Raw genomic sequence first — 17,774 nt, forward strand, 5'->3', positions numbered from 1 at the left:
TATGTAATGCTTGATTTCTTACGCAGAAAAAAAATTGAAGTTGCTGGAAATAATTGCATGTATTATTAGAGTTAGTAAAAAATACATTGAGTTTGTACACCAGAAATGAGCCCTAGAGTAATCGAAGACTGATCAACTGTTCGGGATGCGATTGTCATAGGGACTTTGATTCCATTAGATTGGTGGGCTTGTAAACACCTTGACTTGCCAGTCGTTGTCAGTCACAAAGCGACTGCGCGTATGTTGTGTCAGTATTTTAACCAAAAAGATACATCATGTCGTCTCTTCTGATCCCCAACATTCCTGCGCCCGGTTTTTCGTTCGATAACTGTCAGAGGTGAGAAGCTTAAAATATGTAAAGAGACGCCCAGCGTTCAGAATTCATTCCAAAGCTTCAATCCCTCCCATCTGATCACGAATGCACCAAACTAATCGCATTTCGTGGTTCATCTAAATGCAATGTTGCTGTGTCACGAAAAGCAACAAACTGACTACCTAACCTCAATTTTCTGAACATAATTTTCCACAAGCATATTTGAAGTACGCTTTCTCGAAGTGCTCTCAAAATGAGTGAATGCTAGTAAATTTTTATACCACTTTTCGAATGAATCGAATTGTATCAATAATTATACATTCTGGCCTGTGGTGCAAAATCTCAAAAACTTTCTGAACACTCGGTGTTTGGTAAGAGCTGGAGTATTACTACAAAGCCATCAACAACGGAACCGATTATATCTACAACAATTGTTTCATTTCCATAGAAATGCGTTCCTTGCCCAGAAAGGATACGCAGCTCCAAAGGCAACGAAGACCGGAACGACAATTGTCGGTATAGTATTCAAGGATGGTGTCATCCTTGGTGCAGACACCAGAGCAACGGAGGATACGATCGTATCGGATAAGAACTGCAGCAAGATTCACTTCTTGGCTCAAAATATGTAGTGAGTATAACGAAGGCGAGAGCTTTGGAGTCGGGTTGAATTAAGTGCATAACAAAACTTTTATCATGTCAGTTGCTGTGGTGCTGGAACAGCAGCTGACACCGAAATGACGACGCAGATGATAGCGAGTCAGCTAGAGTTGCATCGCCTCAACACCGGTCGTGTCGTACCTGTTGAAACAGCCAACACGATGCTGAAGCAACTGCTGTTCCGTCACCAAGGACACATTGGGGCTGCCCTTGTCCTCGGCGGTGTCGATCTGAAAGGACCCCATCTCCACTGCATATATCCTCATGGGTCAACTGACAAATTACCATACTGCACAATGGGATCCGGATCTCTCGCTGCTATGTCCGTGTTTGAGAGCAAATGGAAGCCGAACCTTACAGTGGGTATCAAGTTTCTTTGTGTATATTTTTCTTTAACGTAGTTGATTCCCGTATCTTTTTTTTTGCCTGAGGAGTCTAAAAAGTTTTTGAATTGAAAACCGCACAATCTGATATGTCGGACTATTATTCTAAACGCTATTTTGAACGTTTTTGAATTCCATCCTAACGTTATTGTAATTCTGAGGTCAGGATATGTTTGTGAGGCTTTTAAAACCGTCGGGGCGATTGCATCACTTTTTGATTTCAGGGTCAGCCATTTAGAATTATGAAATTCTGCGACCCCGAATCGAACGCAGCGATTCAAAAAACCATTATTTCAAACATTGATATCAGAACTTCACGCTACTTCGATTGTTTCTGATTTCTATCGCTCTGTTCTTTACCAGGAGGAAGAGGGTAAAAATCTCGTCGCGGACGCAATCAGAGCTGGTATCTTCAACGATTTGGGCTCAGGATCGAACGTAGACGTCTGCGTGATCCGAAAGGGTTCGGTTGACTATATACGGCCTTTTGACGTGGCCAACAAGAAGGGACAGAAGCAGGGATCGTACCGCTACAAGCGGGGCACGACGGCTGTGCTGAGCAAGGTCGTGCGTCCTGTAATAATCGAGAAGACTGTGATCCGCAGGATCGAGCAGGAGTCGATGGACACGTCGTCGTGAACGGAAGGACGATAGGGGAGTAAAGAACGTGAAAACAACCATTTAAAATTATATAAGAAAAAAAACAAGGATTAATCGTCCGTTTTGTTCCGTTTTTGTATTAAATATCTGGAAATAAATTTCAATCATACTCTGACTCTGGTCTATAACCTTTAAACGTCGACAAAACACGTTAAAAAAATATTCTCGAGTGCTGATTCGTAAGGTTTTAAAACAGTCCGGCGGCCTGTTTCAGTCTCTGCCTCCGCCACGCGGGTAATTTCTCAAATTCCGACGGTTGGATTTTGAATACCGCTAAAAAATCGTCATGCGTCAAGTGCATCTCTTTCCGTTCTACATCTACGCCGGCTGGCAAATTTTCTGGCTCATTCTTCAGCATTTTCAATGGGTATTTGACCAAGTTGTCGAAATTCGACATCGCTTCCTTTTCCTCGGCTTCGTTACCGCTAGTTGGCCCCGCCATTTGCTTGTCCAAAAGTGAACTTCTCAGAGCGTTGAAGCTCTGGTAATCCCTGAGCGAGTTGTGATTCCAATTCTCGAAGAGGCCGATGAACGTTGGCGGTTCGAAACCTGCGAAAAGGTTCAAATTCGGCATAAAATTCCATGTTCGAGCCCATTTCTGTGTCTTTTCCCCACCTTGTCTGATCACTGTGATCGTCGTGTTCCGATCCCGACTAGCTGGGTGTGTGTATAGAAATACCGTCGCCATTTCAACGCACTCCTTGACCGTTTTTACCGTCGACCAATCGCCCAGCCATACCCAAATCGTGTTTCCCGTGTCCAAGAGCCACGCCGCCTCGGGCAGCAACGCGGCCTGTCCAAATCCCAGGATTTCCTGACCTACGAAGGCTGCGTCCTCCACCTGACAGTGATAAAGTCGTTTTTCGCACTCCTCAACGATGTCAACCGTTTCTGTTGAGTAGACACTTCGCCCTGAAAGTTGTGCGAATTGACCAGATTTTTTTACAAGGTGAAATGTGAAATTAAATGTACATGAGTTGATATCAAAAAATGATTTATATCGCATCAGTATAGTTTAATCAAAAGTAATTTCTGACTATTTGCCTGCTTCGATGCTCGTCACAGCTAAGGATAACCCCTTAAAGAAAGTCTTCCTACCTCCAAGCTGCGCCCAAAACCCATCGTCCTCCTTTCCCTCGGCTATCAGCGGAGTTGTGCTGGACGCCAAACGTCTCGAAGCTTCTCTCGAGTCTCCGGTGCTTCGCCCTCCGCACCAGACGACAGGTGAGTCTGAAAAGAGGATGAAAACCCCGCTGGAGTCGAGGCTGCTAGACCTAAGTGGTCGCTCGACGGCCTTCGAGGTGTATGGAGTGGAGCCAAGCACCCTGACGAGGTACTTTTTCGGGGCTGTGAAATTCGAAGAAAAGCTAATTATTCATCCTCACAATATTTCATTTCTGGATCTTGACACGGTACAGTTAATCGGAATGTTCAATGTACGTTTGTCTCTGTGTTGACCGGACAGAATGGTCAATTTTCCACCGTATATTTGCAGCAGGTGAGGCGGCTCTCGACCCTGCGATGCTACCACCAACTGACCGCAAGATTCTTCAATTAATTTACATGCAAATTCCAGGGCAGCTTCTCTATCCACACTGGACGAATGCGCACCCTTCCAACAATAAACCTGCAAATGATGATCAAAATTAGAATTATGTTGAAACTGTTGAAACTGTTGAAACTCTAAGTCGCAGACTGACAAGAATTTCCGTTTGGAGTCAATAAGGATTCTTGAAATTCGTTTAAAATGCTTTTAGGGAACTCTTACTTTCAGAAAATAGTCGAGATTCATGTAAGACTAATTTAGAACAATATTACTGACTCGAATTAAGTGAAAAACGAATTTCCATATTAAGTAATTGTAAGATGTGATGAGATTTCAGTGAAAACCAAGTGTCGTTTGGTGTGGAATATCGTGACGAAAAATGATTGAGAATTCTCAAAACAGGCCCTCACGGTAAAAAATTTTCCGACACACACACACAAAAGTCATTATGTCACAATGAAAGCTGAACAAACTGAGGAAAAAGAGGAGGATATCTCACTATAACTCGACTCTTCCTCCCGGCGCCGTATCTATACTGCATGACGTAGCAGGCCTCAGCGTAGTAAATTCCTGCGTCACGAAACGAGGTGACGTCGCTCTTGGCGACCTTCCAAAAGGTCCTATCGCCAGATCCGTCATCGACGAGTTGGCAGTCCGCGGCCATCCTGGGCCGTTCGGCCATATAATCGGGTTCAAAATAGGAGGGCAAAATGAGGGCCCTTTTTTTCTCGGAGTCCCATCCTCGGAGGAGAGATTTCATCTCCGATGGTTCGTGTCCGTCAACGGCGCGAGCGACGGGCGTAGCCGAGGAGTATCCCTTCTTCTTGACGAATCCACGGGCGTTTCTGACGGCCTCGAGTTTCTCCCTTGCGTTGACTTCCCGCCCGACCCAGGCCCAAACTCCTGCCTCGCCTCGGTCGATAAGGAAGACCGATTCCGGGGACAAATCGGCACGGAAAATCGGGCCCGACTTCAGCTCCGCGACTTTGTACTTACCCGACTGCTCCGTACATTTGTACAGCTTTATAGGACTCGGTGACCCCGTAGACCCCGTTCGCCCCGGCATCACAACCCTCGAATCCGGGGCCAACACGCTGTCGAATAAAGCTCTGTCCTCCCGTCCCATCGTTTGCTCGTAACCATCGTCCACCATCACCACTCGACCATTGTTGTTTTCCTTCCGAAGCTCCACTATCTTCGCGGCGTGCTTTTTGTGCAGTGGAAGAGCCGATGATCCGATCCAGAGGAAGATCACTCCTCTTCGGATGAAGAAAAGTCGATAAGACATGCTTAGTTGGGTCAATTTTTTTTTTCTCTCTTTTGGAATACATTCCTCGAATTTTATTCACGCAAAAAATGGAGGGAGAGATTCAAAAAAAAAAATCTGTATGATATCACCCCTGAATGAATTCAAAGATAGTAAAAGATATTACGTGGAGGTAAATGATATCAAAAGAATTTCCAAAACACATCAAAATTTCAACGAACTCCAAAATATTTCAGACTTTAAAATATTCGATATAAGTTTTTTTATATTAGGATTTCGACGAATTTCAACAAACTTTAACGAATTTATAAGCTCTTCGTGCTATTAGACGCGATTTCAGTTTTTTATTTTTTAGTTTCTAAAAACGGTCTTGACACTTCTCTGAACAGATTTACCGTGCAAGACCCTACCGAAAAACAAAAAAAATTAAAAAAATTTCCCCCGGGATTGCCGAATGACTGGAGTATGTTTTAGATACTTACCTCGAGTGAAAATCCAAAAGCATAACATCGCGGGACGAAAAATGTTCCCAAGCGACTTCTTCGAGTTCGGTAATAACCGGTATCGTCAATCCCGTGACTCGGTGGAGACTGCAACATGTGGTCAGACCCTCGGGTCGGTTCCTTTCCACGACTAGTTTGTCCCTGAAGTAGGCAAGGAACCTCGGACTTTCCCGACCCTCTGCTTCCCGATGGAGAATCGTCGCCGAAACTTGAGCGTCTAGTTCCGCCGCCCTCAGCGCCGCCCCTCCGGCAACAGTCGCTTCGCAAGCTCCTCCGATCCAGAAATGGACCGCTCGAATCACCGGCCCCTTGATGTCTTTGCTCTGAAATAGATACAGTCTTTCAGTTTTTTGCTACGATTTTTTTTCCACTAAGAGTCAAATTCCCTGAATACAATAAGTTCCAAGTGTTTAATACGTACCATCGATTTTCCAGGTGTTACAAGATTTTGACAAGGAATATCAGTTTGGTGTCCACCTATGATTTTGTTGAGACTAACGTATCTTGTAGAACATTGAAAACTAAGAGATACATATTTTTTTTTTTTATGCGGAAAAACTGTTTAGAGGGGTAAAAACAACCCTCAAAGATGGGCACTCAACGAGGTGATTTCCTGATGGGCTTGATGGATTTGAATCAAACTAACGCTGAAGTTCCCATTCATTAAAAAAACATTTTAGCGTTGGTTTCACTCAAGTCCATCAAGCGCGCATCAAGAAATCATCTCGTTGGTTGCCTATCTTTGAGGGTCGTTTTCACCCCTCTAAACCGTTTTTCCGCATTTAAAAAAAACACGTGTCTCTTAGTTTTTAATATTCCACAACATACATGAGTCTCAAAGAAATCAGAGGGGGACAGCAAACTGACGTTCCTTGTGAGAAAGACTTTGATGCACAATAACAATCGATATTCGAGGTTAATCCGAAACATCGTTCGAATCGTTCGAAATTCAAAAATTGTCCTCCGACTTACCGGTATTCCTGGATAAGGGAAAGTCCCGCCTTTTGGAGTGACTGCATAAACGATGTAGGCGGCGTTTGTGAGGAATAATCCGATCTTGTTACGGGGTACAGCAACAGCACCTAGACCCTGTCGTGGCAAGATGATGCGGATGTACATACAGTGTGTCGGTATTTGCAGGGCGCGAGACTCTACCGAGCCTCTTGGAGGACTCGAGTCACAAGCGTGAAATGTGGAGTAGATAATTGCACATGTGTGGAACATGACCTCACCTCGATTCTCCACACGTAAAATACCACCGCATGCTTCGGTATGCTGCGGAACACATCGCTGCTCACAGAATCTTCGGAACAGCAGCTTCTGTTATCCTGAAAAAAATGACAAAGTGGATGAGCGAGTGAATTCGATGACAAAACTTCTCGGAAATTGTCAAGATTTTAATTTTGAGGCAGTCATTCTTTTCCGAACAACACCGAAAAAACATCTTTAGACGCCTTGAAGAAAATTTTAGTCTACAAAAGACTTTTTAGTCTCAAAGTTTATCCAGACTTAAAAAACGTGTTTCGACGTCTCTGACGAATTGAATCAACTTAATATTATATCAAACGATGTAGATAAAAATTTAACTTCGTTCGATGTTTTCAGATACTTTTTAGGGACTTGTGATGTGTATTTCTGCTTATAACGGGAAAATCCGTATCTGAAACCTGGTTTTCACCTCTTTTTGTAAATCAGTCTATATATGCGACTGATAAATACATAGTCCACAGTATATCTAACGTCGACCGTTAGTCCGCAAGTATAATATACCGATATAATGATAATAATACAATATATATATATATATTGTATACGCGTAACACAGAGTAAAAAGGATCACGACGTTGATCCTGCTCCTCCTCAATCTACAGTCTCCTTTTTACTCATTTCACTTTGTTTTACTCTTCTTCTTTCTTCCTATATAGATCACTTTTTGTTACGTTTTTTCTTTTTAGAGATCGCCTACATCGCGAGAAACCAGATCTACAATGCGGCTTGTATGAACGTTTCGAAACAAACCAAGACGTCTCAAATTTTTTTTTTCAATAAGAGTTATGTTTTTACGACTTATTCCCAGACTTGTATAATTAATTTCTTACAGACTCCTCTAATTTTTTTTTATTTCTTTCATCAAATTTTCACTCATTTCATTTGCCAAATTATCGACAACTGTTATACCAATAATAAGACGTTACAACAAAATAAATTGATCCACATGCTACGTGAATAATTCAGCAAAAAATTTTAGAAGAAACTTGCCACGATTAAACTTATACCTGAGTACATTGTATACCTGTATATTTCCTATTATAAAGACATGTGTACGTGCGTGGGTAATGAGGCAATGGACACACCTACATGCACCTATACATGCTATTCAAAGCGCTCAAACGAATTGTATGAATGTGACCTATCGAGGCAGGAAACGTTTCAAGTGTATTATTCTATATGTGCGAGATAATTCATACCCGCAACTGGTATGTTCCGCATACCTTATAGAAGCCTAGTAAAACAGAAAAATTTTGTTCACCTGTTGAAAATTTATTTATATATACATATTGTATTTCGCTTTCTACGAATACTTATTACGAATAATTTTTTTGCGATGATTGACAAGTAGAAGATACGAAAGTGAAAGAAAGAAGAATTGCAAAATTCGTCAATTCTGCACCGTAACAACGATTTTCATTCCATCCGCATCGTTCGTCGCGAACAAGAAAGAGAGAGAAAGAAGTGGAGAATGAAGGGCCGAAGAAAATTAAAGATATCGTTAATCTCACCTGCGTAAGGAAGCCCATGGTATTAATTCTGGTTGATATAATTTCTGCTGGAGTAAAATGGTTTTATGAGGTTTATTGTTGCTGTTGTCGTTATTATTATTACTAATATTAATATTATTGTCACGGTCATGTAGTTAAGGAATCGACAAAGAAGACACCAGTATCTACAGCATATAAATAACGCGTCTGTTATATATAATAATTCACGGCAGTTAATTATTAAATTAATCGATCAATAAGAATTATCTTCAAAGTAATTAACGAGAACAGAAGAGAAGGAAGGAAATACAGAAAATAGTGAAATCAACGTGATAAGTCCAGTACATAATCAGTAATATACATCGACGTTTATCCAATTGTTGAAAACAAAGAGAAGGTGCAAAAAAAATCATCGAAAGAAAAAAATTTCTATTGATAGATGTAAGTTGTAAAAACAGTAATAATATAGCGATAGTGATAATGATAGAAAATTGGACACGGTCATATAGAAAATTAAAATTTGATAGATGAGATAACGCGTGCGCAAAAACACAAACATTGAAACTATATGTTTTTGCTCGTCTCGAGCACAAAAAATGAAAGAAATTGTCCAATAAAAAATTTTAATCGCTCAACGATTATTCACACCTTGATCAGTATTAATTAATCATACCTATACAATTATTGTTCGATAAACTTCTCGACGAATGAAACTGTTGTAAATTTAAAAAAAAAAAAAAAAAAAAAAAAAAAAAAATCAGTTTTGATACAAAAAATTTCTTCGAACCAAGCAAATTAAGTATAAATTTTTTCTGAATCCAAGCAATACCAAATAAAAATATAAGAAAAAAATGGATAATTCATGGTATTAAAAAAAAATATTTTTCCTCGCATCAGAGACGACGAAACTCGCGATTACGACACCAAATTGCAAGTAGGTACTGCGAATAAAGGATTTCAACACCGAGTCCTGAGCAGGACATGGACGTCTGGCCCGACCGCCAGATGAAATAAACTGCGACTGAGGTCTGAGCCGGCAGCAGCAGCAGCAGCAGCGCGACGACCGTCGATCGTTTGCCTTCCATTCGTCGGTGTTTCCACACCTTGCGTTATACAGTAGGAACCACGTATCGCATGTACGTACATGTACAAAGCGGGCTTCGAAAAGAAAGAAGCACCCTGTTGTACTCACATACCTGCCTTTCTGCCTGCCTGCCAGCCGTCCGGAAGTCGGCCCGGAACTCGGGGCAACCATCCGTGAAGAAGCACCGGCAGCTCGATTTGTGGGAGTCCAGCGACGGAGTATCAGGAAAATATGCTTATGTGGGCCACAGTTTGAATTTTGTCGTCGTCCCTGGTGAAAATGATTTCTTATACGATTTTTAACGATTTTTTTTTTTAAGGAAATTGGGATATTTCGTACAATTCAAAAAATTGTTTTTCCACAAAATTTTAAATATGCATAGTTTGTTTATAAAAATTTTCTTTTTTCAACAGAAAATCTACAAGCTAGTACTATTTTCAAATTAAATTAACTATTCTTTACGAAACAAATTTATTATATATGTATAGAATTTCGTACGAAATAATACGAAATGTTTCTCCAATTTCTGTAAAAATTCGTAGTAAAGTAGAAATTTTCACCAGGGAAAAAATGATCAACCATAATGAAAATGATTTCTAGTTTTTTTTTAACGAATTTCTAGGAAAATTGAGATATTTCGTACAATTCAAAAAATTGTTTTCCCTCAAAATTTTACATATGCGTAGTTTGTCATAAAAATTTGTAGATTTTCATGAAAAAACTATTTTTTCAGTAAGAAATCTACAAGCTAGTACTATTTTTAAAATAAATTAACAATTCTTTATGAAAAACTGTGCATGTATACAATTTTGTACGAAGTAATACGAAATGTTGCAATTTCCTTAAAAATTTATTAAAAATCGTAGAAATCATTTTCACCAGGGTTTTCATTCGTTCTGAACAGTATTTGAAGGCATTGAAGGTATTATTTATATCCCAATTGTAATGTTGGGAAACAGTTTATGACGGAAAAACAAAAGAGAAACAATATTGTACAAGAAAAAAAAACTTATACATGTTCATTTAAAACTAAGAACAGTATGAGTTGGTTTTTTTTTTCTTTTCTTCCATTTGATTTACAGATTCGAAAGAATGTACGCATTCGTTGCAGTAAGTTAGAAAATCGATTATCACTCTTTAAGGATATCTTTATCTTTTCATTCGCTTAACATTGAGTGATTACAAAAAAAAAAAAAAAAATACTGACCTTTTCATGCAGGTGTAAGTATGACTATAATTAATATTTAATTTAGTCAGATATGAATTTTCGCAATTAAGAATTTTTACAACAAAATCAAAAGTCAAGCTAATAAACAATTGGCTTCTCGTCTATCAATCGCGGAAAGCAAAGTCACACTATCGTCGAAAAAAAAAAACGAAAATCTGCATGTATCATCTGCGTTGTATTCATCGATTATTTGATCGCATTATTTCATGGATGCAATGTGTCAATATATGTAGGTAAAATGTAATACTGTGATGGGTAAAATTTACGGGATATATTCCGGAGGGCAGAAAGAAGAAAAAAGGAGTTAAGCGTTGTAACACAGAAATCTTCCTCCACGTATCCACGATCGGCTGCATCGCGTATTTTTTTTTTTTTTTTACATCTCGATATAACACTTCAATTTTTGATCCTGAAATATTTTTTTCTTCACGGTTATATTAAAATCATATTATCATTGCGTTTATAATATAATAAATACATGAGAAATCTATGCGAATCGGTATTGGAGCGAAAATCACTCAGTCTTATTTCCATCTCGACGTCGACGAACGAAACGTCAACCGATAACGAAGGTTTTTCAAACCTTAACTGGTGCTGCGGTTATAAGAATATTCATCAGGTTTGTCAGTTGAAAATTGTACGTAGAATTATTTTATACGTAAACTGTCCACGTAAAGGTGATTCTGAAATTCTACAAGTCGATTCAAACCTCTCGATGTCTTTATGCAGATGTCTCGAAATTTGACAGTTAAATATGGAATTTTATGCTTTAAACTTTGAAACTTCGTTAAATATTTTTGACTCCAAATTTTTTAAGTATACACATATTCTAAAACTATAATCGTACGGATAAAAATAAAAATTTCTATTCCCAACTGAGATAATTTTTAATAAAATGGGGAATTTTCTAGGCTGAGAAAAGGACAACTGGCATCAAGGATTCAGGGAATTTCGCATCGGCCTTCGAGGGTCTGCGGCTGAGTGCCGATTCCATATCGCAGGACAGGTTTAAGTCGAGATGCAACATGTTGCCACCGGAAAATCCTGTGGAAGGATCCCAGCGCCAGCGGTGTCCTTGCGGGTGTCTGGAGCAGAGCGGTCCTGTCGGAGGTTTTAGAACGCGGGAACTTTCGTCGTTGCGTTTAGTCATACACGGTCCCGAAATCCTGAATTATCAGGGCACCAAACAGGCCCCGGAAGACGTCGCGCCGTACTGGAAAAAGGACTCGAGAATGTGGCTGTGGAAGTCCGTGCGACTCGCTCGCAAGCGGAAGACTCGAATATCGTCCGAAGTTTCCGGTTCCAGTTCTATGTTGCTTATCGGTAATCGAGATAAACGAGATGCAATGGCAGCGGCAGGAGTAGCAAGTATCGAGTAGACGAATAATTGGAAAGCGAAAGGAAGATTGGAATTTTAATTGTTCAAAGTTTGAAATGTACTTTATAATCGACGGATTTTATGCTTTGTTTATAGTGTTTTTCTTTTAAATTATTTTTCTTTAAATTTTATCTTTCAATTGTTACGAATACTTTTTTTTTTTTTTTTTTAACAATACTTGCCGTCTTTTTCAAATTATATGTAATATATATTTATTTCCTTGAGATTTTATTTTCGGCGTATTTCATAGCTATGCATTGTGGGTGATTATTTTATTCAATTGAACTTTGAGTAGAAATAAAAACGAATAAAACGGATAAGCATTACGGATAGAAACAACCAAATTCTAAATGTGATAAAATCGTGTGAAGAAAATGATCTACGAAGTACTTTCATTTTCAACTAATAAATATACTGCCAAAAGTTAGTAAAAAAAAATGCATGGTAGTGGAATTATAAACCAGAAATCAGATTTACTCAGCCTTCTTCTCAATGTCGATTTGTTCGAACCTAAAATCTTGCAGAATCAGCAATCCAATCCAAAATAAAGACTCAAAACCAGTGAAAAGTAAAATTATTAACATATAACGATTGATCTTCGACAAAACTATAGAATAATCTCTGATTCAAGCAAAGAGTTAATTCTCTCTGAGAAGGTAAAGTAATCAGATGCTCTAGATACCACCGATGATTATATTATTAGCATGTCTTTTAAACAATGGTAAAGAGACTAAGAAAAAAAACAAAAAAAAACATATCACTTGATGAATAGAATAATCATTTAATTTATTGAACATTTCTTATCGAATAAAATATTCAACCACACGTTTCCACAGCTTCTAAGGGTTGTTTTTCTGTCGCAAGTGCCTCTCCGGTTTCAAACCGCGCAAAATCAATAACCTGAGCTTCATTGTCGATCAATAATTGTTCAACTGTAATATTTGGATCAAGTAAGTATTCCTGATAAATCATCGTTGTCTCGTCATCCAAAACTGGATTCGGCTCATCGACATTCTTTTCCCCGATCTTAGCCGGATTCATTCCTGCGAAACGGGAAAAAATTTCTCCGTGGAATTGGGTCAGCGTTGGAAAATTCAATCTGAAATTATAGAAATAAGAAAAAACGTACCGATGATGTGTTGGCAAAGTTGTTTTCCCAGCTGTTCAGATTCTGCCGGAGCTCTGTATGCGACAATTGCAGCGTATTTGCCGAGCAGTGTCGCTGATTTAGACGCTGGCACTGGGTGAGAGAGTCCGGCAATGAAAATGTCGTCATTGACGGAGACGCACAAAGCTCTTCGAAGCGAAAGGTTTTCTCCGACGCTGCCGATTACGAGGGCAGAGTGATCGGCGAGGGTCTTTCCATCGGGTGCATGGAGTTCCTTGAGATTTTCAGAATCCAAACTGACTTTGTTCACCAAATCAGTGCCGGCGCCTGAGTTTGTGGCAAAATTCAATGTCGCAGATGCGACAGTGGTTACCAAATTTTGAAAATACTTGTTTCTGGCAACAAAATCTGTCTCGCAGTTGACCTCAACCAAGACTGCGTGCTTCTCGTTTACTGAAACTGCGACTAGCCCTTGACCCGTCACCCTGCCTTCTAGTTTCGTCGCCTTCATCCAACCCATCTGTTGCGCTTGCTCTGTCAGCCATTGTTCAGCCTGTTAACGATAGAAAGAAAAATTTTTACTTGAAAAAACAAGAGTCATGATCCTAGAATTTGACGGCATGATTCACAAGTCTGAGGAATTTATCAACAGTCTGTAAACCCATCTGTTATGAAATCACAGTTTAATTATTGATTTTTTACTGAGCGCTGATACCTTCTGTAAGTCGTTTCCATGAAGCTGAAGAGCTTTTCTACAATTTGCAAAGGTGTAGCCAGTCTTTTTTCTCAGCTCGGATAAGACTGTCTTCTGTTTTCCCTGCCATAATGAATTGTTGGTATGGATAAACCGACACAATTTGCTCGCAAACATTTTTTTCCTAGAAAAAAGAAATACAATTGGGCTCCTGCGTGCAACTACAACTTGACGCGATTTAAATTTTCGACACTGAACCATGAACAAAATATGTGTCAAGTAATGTATTTTTTATCATGTATTACAATATAAATTGTATTTTTTTTTTGTATAAAAGAAGAGATACGGTGCAAAATAAATGTACACTTGTGTTTTTTGATCAACATATTCTATTTCAGAGAGTTTTTTCCTTGGACTAGAGTTCGAGTTACTAGTTTCTGTTGGAAATATATCCATCTTGCAGTATCATTTTTACAGTAACTCCAATAAGTTCAGTCTACGAGCAATTCTCGAACAATGTATCATATCTGTACAGTGACAGCCGACGCGCGGTGTCAATTAAATGGATGATGCAATACAACTTTGCCCTTCGTGTTACGCGTATGTTTGTGAAAAATGTTTGAAAAATATAGAAAAGCGCTGTTATCATTCTGAAACTGAACACACTTGTTTATATACGATCGTGGAATATGATTATGCATGTATAAGCAAAAATAAAGTAATTCAAGTTAAGTTATCGTTTCACGCTGGGATTCAATTTAAATAATCTTTGTCAAAAGACGAATTCAGTTCATGGCCAATGCAGAGGATGAGAAATAAAACCAAGTGCATAGATTTCAATAATTATGGTGAAAATGGGACAAGATAGCAGCGAGAAAATAGAATTTAGCTAAAACATAACGACTGAGGACAGGAAAGTATTAAGTTGCTTCTAGAGTTTGTCCCACAATGAGTCAAACTAGTTATGTAAGCAACTATGATTCCACAGAGGTATCAGTTTCTTGAGATTTGACAAGAATCTAATTGGACTCTGTTGACTCATTCTAATCAACGTTGGAATTATTTTTTCGGTGCAGGATTCACTGTATCAGTATCAATACAGAAGTTAGGTTAGATTAGGTTAGGTTAAATTAGGCTAGGTTATGTCAGGTCAAGGTTCTTGACGTTCACAGCCGAAAGTGACAAAGTCAGTAAATACGTTGAAAACATACTTACTGTTAAAAATCCGGAGATTCTCGAGGACGCGGGGTTTCACAGCTCCTCGTTTATTCCCAACAGGATAACGTTGGATTTGTCGGTGCAGACGAATTAGTCCAACCTAACCTGTTCCGGTGCCAACTTCGGATAGCAGTAACTCGCAGCTGTGCTACACCGGCGTTAGTTCGTCCGTGACTCGCTTCGCTGCGGCAGCGCTACGATCGACTCATCGACACTCGATGTATCCATAGACTCATAGCCTTGTAGAGGTTCACGTGAGAGTAAAAAGTAGTTCGGACAGTATTCGTCAATTACTCTCTGGATTATGTCTAGTAGAGAGCATTTGCAACTCGCGAGCTACTTGACAACAGTGCATACTTCTACCTAGATGGCTTCTCATAAGCAACGAGTCGCAGCAGCCACGATAGTTGCGTGTGAAATTCGAAAAAAAAACTATAAACAATAAAGAGAATTGCTGGGTTAAGCCCTGAATATCACGAAGACTGCAACTTGGTGTCGCTAATCATCTCGCGCGTGAATTAGAAATAGAGGACGCGTGTCAATTCCGAATGACCGCAGTTCGATTAGAAGAATTGATAAAATTTGTCGGACCGACCATTCTTTGGTCCACGTGCGTCGTGTCATGATCAGACTTTGGAGAGCACTGTCACAACTCGAACGTTCGAACCACTGAAATAGAGTTATCTCTGGAACGCTTACTCTCGTAGTGGGGGTAGCATATTCGCTCGCAGATAGAGATAGCTCCACCAGGTAAACAAAACAAAACGTAAACAAACACATACCTGTGTGCTCTAAGGCACCAGGTTGAGCGGTTTGTTTACGAGAACAACATTCTGGTTGGAACGGTACAGAAAAGGACGGAGATTCCTAGTTAAGCTATCTCTTTCTGCGAGCCCCCCCCCCTCAAACTTGGTGAGTAAGCGTTCCAGTATAACTCTATTTCAGTGGTTCGAATCTTCGCGAGTAAAACTGTCGAATAGCGCGTTTGAACTTGTTCACTTGAGAGCAAGCTCCAAATTTAGAAGAGAAATCAACAGCGGGATCGAACTTCTCTGTTGCACGGTCGAAAAAGTGATGAGCAGATCTCAGGCGGGGAAAGCAATAAGGAAATCGGGGCGGCATATTTGTATAAGCTAGGTATTTCCCCCGCCAAGTTACCGATTAGAGTGAGAGGTCGAATCGTGTTGTTGCCTTCTCTTTCTAGATAGGGTTTCAGCTCGGTTCACGGTCCGCGCAGTCTATCTCTGTTAGTCTGTGGATGTGTCACGTGCGGTGAAAAGTTTTGTGTCAAGTGGTTCTCAACGGCTTGAAGTTGGCCAACATCGCGTCCAGTCAAATCCGAGGAGAAACAGAGACATCTGACATCCTGCTTTCTCTCCCAGCTAGAAGAACGATCTGCAGAGGTGTTGAAGTAAAAACCCTGAGGCAAGAGATCGGTGAGTCTGAAGTGGGTTTTTGATTCTCTTTCTTTCTTTGTGTAATTAGTAACTTGATGAGATATTTTCGAAAGATAATTTGCGATCTTTTCGTTGATATTTTTCGTGTTTACCACAAAGGTATATGTAAGCAGATGATTATTGTTACGGAGGCACCCTTGAAATTACCCCCCCCCCCCCTCCCCCCCGCCGAATTTTTTTACCGAAGTTTCTGGCCAACATGGACGATTTACAAGGACACGGTAGGTCAGTCGGGTCTCAGAATATCTCCAAACTTGTCGTGGGGGAAGATTTTTTTTGCCTCTTGACTATTATGTGTACAAAGCCATTGAGCTAGATAGCGAAGAATATCCGAGAAAAACGTCTTTCTAATATATAAAGTGACTTACAATAAGATTGAGTAGCTGAAACTGTATCGAAAAAAATCGGTTTTTTTTTCAAACTTCAAGTCGAAAATATTATTCCAAATGACAAATGAAAGATGCTGTTTATGTTTCGGCTCTCAATATTATTATTTCAAGGTGCTTCATGGCGATTTTCTATTCTTCAGTTAAATAATATCGGAAATTTTTTGTTCAACTTCTGAATTTCATATTTCGGTAATGCTTTAGTATACCGATAAGATCAGGACGTATTTTTGTACGGAATTCTAGGCTCTACGACAAAGGTCTGTTATCATTTGATGATAAATCTACTCTTTCAAAAACTATTTAAGGTCCTTTTTTGACCTTTGACCTTAAATAACTTTTGAAAGAGTAGATTTATCGTAAACATCATTATTCTATTATTTATCGACGATAAAGTCTTCGTAAAGCCTTCAATTCTCTACAAAACGCGTTCTGGTCTTGTCAGTATACTAATGCGTTGCCGAGTTATAAAATTCCGAAGATTGAAACAAATTTTTCCCATGTTATTTAAATGGAAGCAGAAAATCGCGATGGGGCACCTCTAAATCTTAATATTAAGATCTGAAACTTGGACATCTACTTTTTTTCGTCATTTCGAACAATATTATTGACTCAAATTTCGAAAAAATTGTCCATTTTTTTATACAATCCAGGCTACTCAGTCTTATTGTAAGTCACTTTATATTTTAGAAAGACGTTTTTCTCGGGTATTCTTCGCTATCCAGAATAATGGCTATGTGGACTTAACAGTCAAGAAGTATCCTTCCCCCACGATAAGTATGGAGATATTCCGAGACCCGACTACCCTACGGTCTCCTTGTTAGGGCTTTTAAAAAATTCTCAAGAAATTCAGGTGATCAGTTCCAGCCTCCTACTCAATATTTCAATAGTTTGCATTACGAAAATTTCAATTAATTAATTAGTAAAAATTGTTAAGCAATGAAAAATTCCCGCGGACAATATCGTCCATCTTGGCCGGCGGAGGGTTAAGCAATATATTGATTTTAAATGAAATAGTCGATCAACCAGAACGATGGGGCAGACACTTTGAATTTAGTGTCGAAAATTTTTATCACTCGCAATCCCCGTAACCTGAGCTCGCGATTTTAACAATTCGGACCTAGAAATTGTTC

At 39.4% G+C, this 17,774-nt stretch overlaps 4 protein-coding genes across 4 annotated transcripts; 2 read left to right on the forward strand and 2 right to left on the reverse strand.

Moving 5' to 3' along the window:
* Positions 1–169: 169 nt before the first annotated feature.
* LOC124410889 (proteasome subunit beta type-7) lies at positions 170–2,128 on the forward strand. The gene is made up of 4 exons (XM_046889587.1): positions 170–337; positions 762–941; positions 1,014–1,329; positions 1,717–2,128. Exons 1-4 carry the CDS (start codon positions 276–278, stop codon positions 1,990–1,992), a joined length of 834 nt encoding a protein of 277 aa, XP_046745543.1. The 5' UTR covers positions 170–275; the 3' UTR covers positions 1,993–2,128.
* LOC124410886 (villin-1) lies at positions 2,074–12,123 on the reverse strand. The gene is made up of 10 exons (XM_046889585.1): positions 12,119–12,123; positions 8,110–8,156; positions 6,562–6,657; positions 6,302–6,418; positions 5,309–5,652; positions 4,059–4,818; positions 3,454–3,640; positions 3,112–3,360; positions 2,629–2,925; positions 2,074–2,562 (listed from the first exon to the last, which is right to left on the reverse strand). The coding sequence occupies exons 2-10, from the start codon at positions 8,125–8,127 to the stop codon at positions 2,201–2,203; spliced, it is 2,430 nt and encodes an 809-aa protein (XP_046745541.1). The 5' UTR covers positions 8,128–8,156; positions 12,119–12,123; the 3' UTR covers positions 2,074–2,200.
* Positions 10,855–11,892, forward strand: LOC124410890. Its single transcript, XM_046889588.1, has 2 exons — positions 10,855–11,019; positions 11,312–11,892. The coding sequence occupies exons 1-2, from the start codon at positions 10,879–10,881 to the stop codon at positions 11,777–11,779; spliced, it is 609 nt and encodes a 202-aa protein (XP_046745544.1). The 5' UTR covers positions 10,855–10,878; the 3' UTR covers positions 11,780–11,892.
* Positions 12,124–12,543: 420 nt separating the features above from the next.
* On the reverse strand, positions 12,544–14,961 carry LOC124410888 (elongation factor Ts, mitochondrial). The gene is made up of 4 exons (XM_046889586.1): positions 14,795–14,961; positions 13,602–13,761; positions 12,908–13,439; positions 12,544–12,821 (listed from the first exon to the last, which is right to left on the reverse strand). Exons 2-4 carry the CDS (start codon positions 13,755–13,757, stop codon positions 12,595–12,597), a joined length of 915 nt encoding a protein of 304 aa, XP_046745542.1. The 5' UTR covers positions 13,758–13,761; positions 14,795–14,961; the 3' UTR covers positions 12,544–12,594.
* Positions 14,962–17,774: the final 2,813 nt, after the last annotated feature.

This window comes from Diprion similis, chromosome 10 (genome assembly GCF_021155765.1).
Source record: "Diprion similis isolate iyDipSimi1 chromosome 10, iyDipSimi1.1, whole genome shotgun sequence".
Classification (NCBI taxonomy): domain Eukaryota; kingdom Metazoa; phylum Arthropoda; class Insecta; order Hymenoptera; family Diprionidae; genus Diprion; species Diprion similis.

Excerpts from the sequence above, each read along its gene's own strand:
- LOC124410889 (XM_046889587.1), top strand. The coding sequence starts at position 276 with ATGTCGTCTCTTCTGATCCCCAACATTCCTGCGCCCGGTTTTTCGTTC. Across the intron at positions 338-761 it reads TCGTTCGATAACTGTCAGAG|AAATGCGTTCCTTGCCCAGA; the intron begins GTGAGAAGCTTA and ends TCATTTCCATAG. Across the intron at positions 942-1,013 it reads TTCTTGGCTCAAAATATGTA|TTGCTGTGGTGCTGGAACAG; the intron begins GTGAGTATAACG and ends TTATCATGTCAG.
- LOC124410886 (XM_046889585.1), bottom strand. Across the intron at positions 3,361-3,453 it reads CGGTCAACACAGAGACAAAC|CCCCGAAAAAGTACCTCGTC; the intron begins GTACATTGAACA and ends CGAATTTCACAG. Across the intron at positions 2,926-3,111 it reads GTTTTGGGCGCAGCTTGGAG|GGCGAAGTGTCTACTCAACA; the intron begins GTAGGAAGACTT and ends CACAACTTTCAG.
- LOC124410890 (XM_046889588.1), top strand. The coding sequence starts at position 10,879 with ATGAGAAATCTATGCGAATCGGTATTGGAGCGAAAATCACTCAGTCTT. Across the intron at positions 11,020-11,311 it reads GTTATAAGAATATTCATCAG|GCTGAGAAAAGGACAACTGG; the intron begins GTTTGTCAGTTG and ends GGAATTTTCTAG.
- LOC124410888 (XM_046889586.1), bottom strand. The coding sequence starts at position 13,757 with ATGTTTGCGAGCAAATTGTGTCGGTTTATCCATACCAACAATTCATTA. Across the intron at positions 13,440-13,601 it reads ATGGAAACGACTTACAGAAG|GCTGAACAATGGCTGACAGA; the intron begins GTATCAGCGCTC and ends TATCGTTAACAG. Across the intron at positions 12,822-12,907 it reads ACTTTGCCAACACATCATCG|GAATGAATCCGGCTAAGATC; the intron begins GTACGTTTTTTC and ends CCCGTTTCGCAG.